The 6,648-nt window shown below is 40.2% G+C and overlaps 1 protein-coding gene across 1 annotated transcript in view; it reads right to left on the bottom strand.

Annotated features, from left to right (window-relative positions):
* Nucleotides 1-4,175: 4,175 nt before the first annotated feature.
* Nucleotides 4,176-6,648, bottom strand: part of LOC142104183 (vomeronasal type-2 receptor 26-like) — a 31,378-nt gene continuing 28,905 nt past the window's right edge. The window contains exon 6 of the mRNA XM_075188707.1: nt 4,176-5,158. Within this exon, the coding sequence (XP_075044808.1) occupies nt 4,251-5,158 (908 nt within the window). The 3' untranslated portion in view covers nt 4,176-4,250. The remainder of the gene's footprint in view (nt 5,159-6,648) is intronic.

The following is a 6,648-nucleotide window of genomic DNA, read 5'->3' as shown; positions in this document are numbered from 1 at the left end:
TGACAGATTCCAAATGTCCTTTTCACATGCTCTGTCAACAACGTGTTCCCATATGTATCTAAACGAAGATTCATAAAAAAGAAGGAAAAAATGGTGCGCATGTGTAGTAAATTCAAACACTGGTGTAACTTACTTGACTGTATACTATCACCTTAAGGGTAAGGTGGAATAATTAACAGTAAGTCACCATGTGATGTACTTAAAGGGTTAATTACCGGGGCATATATGCCCCTAAAGCTGTAGTTACTTATAGAAACCTAGAGAAATATCTAGTTGAAACATCAATGGAGGTCACAGATATCACAATCTCTTCTTGCATTTACCATTTATCGTGGATTTGTGAAGAGAAAAAAGGAGATGCCAGAATCTGGCATAATACCCTCTGTCACGAACACGCTCCCAGCTGCCGTGACTTTGGGGTGTTCGCTGTATGAGGTCACACACGCTCCTAGCTGCCGTGACTTTGGGGTGTTCGTTGTATGAGGTCACACACGCTCCCAGCTGCCGTGACTTTGGGGTGTTCGTTGTATGAGGTCACACACGCTCCCAGCTGCCGTGACTTTGGGGTGTTCGTTGTATGAGGTCACACACGCTCCCAGCTGCCGTGACTTTGGGGTGTTCGTTGTATGAGGTCACACACGCTCCCAGCTGCCGTGACTTTGGGGTGTTCGTTGTATGAGGTCACACACGCTCCCAGCTGCCGTGACTTTCGGGTGTTCATTGTATGAGGTCACACACGATTTCAGCTGCCGTGACTTTGGGGTGTTCGTTGTATGAGGTCACACACGATTTCAGCTGCCGTGACTTTGGGGTGTTCGTTGTATGAGGTCACATACGCTCCCAGCTGCCGTGACTTTGGGGTGTTCGTTGTATGAGGTCACACACGCTCCCAGCTGCCGTGACTTTGGGGTGTTCGTTGTATGAGGTCACACACGCTCCCAGCTGCCGTGACTTTGGGGTGTTCGTTGTATGAGGTCACACACGATTTCAGCTGCCGTGACTTTGGGGTGTTCGTTGTATGAGGTCACACACGATTTCAGCTGCCGTGACTTTGGGGTGTTTGTTGTATGAGGTCACACACGCTCCCAGCTGCCGTGACTTTGGGGTGTTCGTTGTATGAGGTCACACACGCTCCCAGCTGCCGTGACTTTGGGGTGTTCGTTGTATGAGGTCACACACGATTTCAGCTGCCGTGACTTTGGGGTGTTCGTTGTATGAGGTCACACACGATTTCAGCTGCCGTGACTTTGGGGTGTTTGTTGTATGAGGTCACACACGATTTCAGCCCGCAGTCTCTCACTACCTATCACACAGGTTATAAACCTACTGAATCGCCCCCAACACAGCGCTCTCACACCCCCAGACACTTCAGGTTCTGCCACCACCTATTGAGTACAGGCAATAGGACCCCAATATACTGTCCCACACTGGCACACAGGCTTTTAGTTATTCACCAACTAGCAAAACCCATACCAGCACACACAGGGTTAACTCTTCACACCTCCAGACTGTTACACAAATGTAAATGCAGCACACACAGATTGTTAATCAAATGTATCAACAAATCACACACTGGCATTCCAAGGGTTAACTGGGTCGAGCAATCTGACTCTTCTAAACAGGCTAATGGATTTGTTAGAGTATCAAGGACGCAAATTATTACATTATAGATTTAATATACAAAAATACAGGACATTCAGATATAAAGAAAAATAATGAATAAACAATTAATAGACTGACAGGACAAGCAAAGCAGTTTCAAATAAAAGGGGTTACATTCAGATTTGCACTTACATGAATTGCATTCTGGCCAAGGGAAATTTGGCTTTGAAGAAGATGAACAGCTTATCAATGGGAATTGATTTCCCAGACAGTCTGACAGTTTGTTCTTTCAGAACACAGGTTTTTAAGCAACAAGACATGGGATGGTCTTCACAGGGGCCGTGTTTAATGCTAATAGGGGGCAGGGATGTCCCCTGGGTGTCACTATACTTTGCTCACAAATATTCCCAAAGTTTTGACCTGTGGGTAATTCTTCACAGATCTATCCCTGAGAAATAATTCCCCGTTCAATAAACCGGTCATAATCTCCCACACATTTAAATACCAAACGTGACAGAATTATGACAATGTGACATAGCTTTTCCAAAGATATGTGATTTTAGCTGTTCACGGATACCCCCCGTACTTGTCATTCACAACCCTGGTGTGTTTGCTGCTCCTCAGTATGGCGTAACCCCCAGATTTCCCAAAATATGAGCTATGACAACATTTTCCTTTGAAGGTCACATTTCTATATACCTGTATAGGCTTTCACATGCTGCCTACCAGGATCTCCAGCTGTGATCGGCCCCACAAAGTCTATTCAAGTGCTAAAGCTAACAGTGAGAGATCCTGGAAGCTGCTAAAGGTGGCAGGCTTATCTTCTCACACTGGGATGTGCAAAGCCATGAAACACATTTACATCAGACTCTCTGGGCTAGATTTACTAAACTGCGGGTTTGGAAAAGTGGAGATGTTGCCTATAGCAACCAATCAGAGTCTAGCTTTCATTTATTTAGTGCATTCTACAACATGACAGCTAGAATCTGATTGTTTGCTATAGGCTAATAATTATCTCTATAGATAATTATGTATTTTTTACCTGCATTTCTGATTGGTCGCTTCACATATAAGGACCTGTATCGGATGCATGGATTATTTATTACTTTGATAAAGACCCAAGGACTCGGGTCTAAACGCTTTGGCAAATTAGAACTTCTGCTGACAAGTTGTTCCTACCGTAAGAGGAGGAGATGATCTGCCTTTATGTCAATCGGGATTTAACCCTTTCTATTCTGACCTCTACATACCGCTCTGGTAGGTGTGAACTTGCTCATAATGAGGATTTTATACTGTTGGCTTTATTTTAATAAATTGTATTGAAGGTATTATGCCAGATTCTGGCGTTTCCTTTTTTCTCTTCACATATCCATGATAATTGGTAAATCCAAGAAGAGATTGTGATATCTGTGACCTTCATTGATGTTTCAACTAGATATTTCTCTAGGTTTCTATAAGTAACTACAGCTTTAGGGGTTTATATGCCCCGGAAATTAACCCTTTCTTCCTTCTTTTTTATGATCTTCGTTTGGATATGGGAACACGTTGTTGAAAGAGCATGTGATAAGGGCATTTGGAATCTGCCAGTGACTTTATCTTTTAAAGGACTTGAGTATTCAATTACTCTTTTGTATGAACTTTTGTATTTACCTCGGTGAGCGCTGTCTAGATGTGTTCTGTATGTTTGTGTATGATTAGGATTTGGTGGTATCCCTTTTGCATTTAGTGGCAGCAACTGAGAGGGAGCGCTGTGAAGGAGCTGTTTCTTTCTTTTCTCTGTCTGGAATAGTGAGCTAGGGGAAGTTTAGTTCAGCTTTTGCAGTTTAATATTGCAGTTCTATTGCTCTAAACTTCGAATGTCGATGATTTTGCTTGGAGCTCTCAGCAAAAATTTAAATAAGCTCCTGAAATAATGCTTTTCATGTTTGCTTTCAATGTCCATAACTCAAGTTACTGTATATTATACTGAACAAAATTTTTGCTCCAGTTTCATCTGCTTTTTCTTCCCTACCCCTTAATCTTAGGATATTTTATCCAGAAAGAGAATTTGTTGGAGAGACACCTTTCTGACCTCTCCCAGCATTTCATTGGTCACTGCTTGTAGCCAAACTGGGCAGTGATTATAGTAATGGGAAGAACTGGAGGTAACTGAAGAAAAAGTAGAAGGGATAATTCCTAAAGAACAGCTCAGTAAATTTTACTTTCCTACTTGGAATAGGTACTAATAATAATTAGGAACTGGAGAACAACGACTGTACTACTACTATCGTCACAGCTGTCACTGATACTACTGTTATTATTGTTACTGCTATCATCACCACCATCGTTACCACAACGTCATCTACTACTGGTACTTCTACCTCCATTATTACTTATACCATTAATACTCCGTGTAGTAATGTTATATTAGTGGTACTTTCTACTAATTCAGGGACCTGTTTTATTACTATTACTAATAAATAAATTGTGCATCAAAATGTTTCATGTAAGTTTATTATTTTGACTTCATAAGAAAAGCTTAGTCATCCAATGTTTAAAAGATAGAAAATACTCTTAGCTTATTTATCCTTAACTCACACTAATTATATTAAATGATTATAAGGTAACGTTACTATAGCAAGAAATATATGCAGTTTTACTACAAAATGTCATGACTTTCTTTCATCAAGCAAATGCAATTTTGTATTCAGTTCAGGTCTACATAATATAACATAACATTTGGGAAAAAATATACAGCCTAAAAGTCCAGCGTTTGAGGTCAATATGGAAAAGATCTCCACAGCCACCATGTATTTCCCTTTGGTGCTCAGATAAGCCGGGATCATTGCAATCCAGACACTGCAGAACACCAGCATGCTGAAGGTGATGTATTTGGCCTCATTAAAACTGTCTGGTAATGTCCGGGCTATAAAGGCTGTAATAAAACTCACAGCTGCCAGAACCCCCATATAACCCAGGACAGAGTAGAACCCAATAACTGAACCTTCATTACACTGAACGATGATCTGTCCCTGATAAGAGTGTGTGTCCAGCTCCTGGAAGGGAGGAGAGATAGACAACCAACTAATAGAGATCATAACTTGGACAGATGAGCAGATACAGACTACACAATTGGGCAGTTTCACACCCATCCATTTTCTCCATACACTGCCGGGTTTGGTGGCATTGAAAGCGATGCAAACCATGATAGTCTTGGCCAACACAGAGGAGACAGCTATGGAGAAGAGGATTCCAAAAGAGATCTGACGCAGCATGCAGGTTATATCCACAGGACGACCGAGGAAGAGGAACACACAGAGGAAGCTCAGCATGATGGAGACCAGGAGAAGGAAGCTGAGGTTCTTGTTATTGGCTTTTACAATAGGTGTATCCTGATGTGATATAAAAATTCCCAATATTAGCTGAGTTAGGAAACAGAAGAAAATTGAGACAGAAATAAATACTACAGAGATCTCATCATTTGTGTAGGACAGAAAGTCTTCATATTTGGAAATGCACAAATCCTTCTTTTCATTCGGCCATTCATCATCCTGACATTTAAGGCAATTTTTACTGTCTGCAAAAACGCATAATTGATAAAGACAAGTTATTGTACAGTTTTGAGTACTTTTCAACAACGAAAACATAGCGGATCTTAAGAGTTCAGAGAGCAACTAGATAAAATATTGACTCCAATTATTATGTCCAAATATATTAGAGGTTAATGCAAAGCTTTATTGTTGGTAATAAAATGATTGAATTAAATATAATTGGAGTAAAATGAATCTTTAATGAGTGATTATAAAATCGTATGTAGCTAAAAAGTTTACAAAATGTAGTTTAATAATTTCTGCATCCTAACAAATATACAGTTCTTGATCCCCCAAAGTAGCAGGTTGGAGATAAAGTGTAAATACGCAACTTACTTATTCATCAGTTATTTATCTAAAACATGTATTGTAAATCAACAATGCCAGTTTGTCACCGTGACCAGTACCATTCATATTTTTGTTATTTAAAAAAAAGTCAGGATTTCCCCTTTATATTTTCTGCAACTGGCCCTTGATTTAGCCATTCACCTAGACTGTGGAAAAGGCCTCAATGCGAAAGAAATAGCAGACACAGGTTTACAGCTTATTGATCATACAGATACGATCACCGACCCTTATCTCCTACAGTCACTGTGAGGAGTGATACTAAAGAATAAAATAAGGAGTGGACTATCATAAATACATACAAGGATGACGACCAAGTGTTTGTTCATACAATCACTGCGAGGAGCAGTACTGTAAAAGGTAGTAAGTTAAATTAATATATATATAGATATGGTTCCAGAGTACCTACTCCTACAGTCACTGTGAGGAGCAGTGTTGCAAAAAGACATAAGGATGGGAATGTTGGCAATGATTACTTTCATCTACATCTTGTTTATTTAAGAAAACAAAGATAAAGAAATAATAACAATAAAGAGAGTGTGAATAACTAGCACCAGCACTACCAGCTGAGGTCTGGTTCTCACTAAAGGAGGAGGACAGTGAGAATGAGGTCCCCCTGCTAATGTAGTTACCAGTGTCAGACTTCATAAGTTGGGCTGAATCTTTGCTCTTAGCTTTCCCATCACTTTTTCTAAACTGTTAGCTTTTGTTTAATGTTATTGTATTTAATGATCCCATTAATGTACAGCTCTGCATACCATGTCAACACTTCATAAATAATGGGTACTAACAATAATTGGTTAGTTTTTGAATCATATGCATTTATATTTTGTCTTTCAGCATTGCTAATTAAAATGCTTTTATCATAAAGGTACAAAGTGAACATGTTCGATTGCAAAAGGCAACAAGTTTTTCCCCTTAATACTTAAGGCCATTAGGGTAACAATGTTTTTGCACATGTGCCCTAATTATTTCTGGGAAGTTTATTTGTAATTGGCATGTAACTGTTAAGAGCGTCGGCTCCCCGCTGCTCGATCTTACAGGGCAACGGAGATGCTGTTCTGCTCAGCGCTGTGTCCCAGAAACGCTGGACAGCCAGGCGCAAGCGCAGTAGTATCCTGTAGTGTAGCCA

Source organism: Mixophyes fleayi, chromosome 10 (assembly GCF_038048845.1).
Source record: "Mixophyes fleayi isolate aMixFle1 chromosome 10, aMixFle1.hap1, whole genome shotgun sequence".
Classification (NCBI taxonomy): domain Eukaryota; kingdom Metazoa; phylum Chordata; class Amphibia; order Anura; family Limnodynastidae; genus Mixophyes; species Mixophyes fleayi.
Note: the sequence above shows the minus strand (reverse complement) of the source record. Positions and strands in the feature narration are given on the sequence as shown.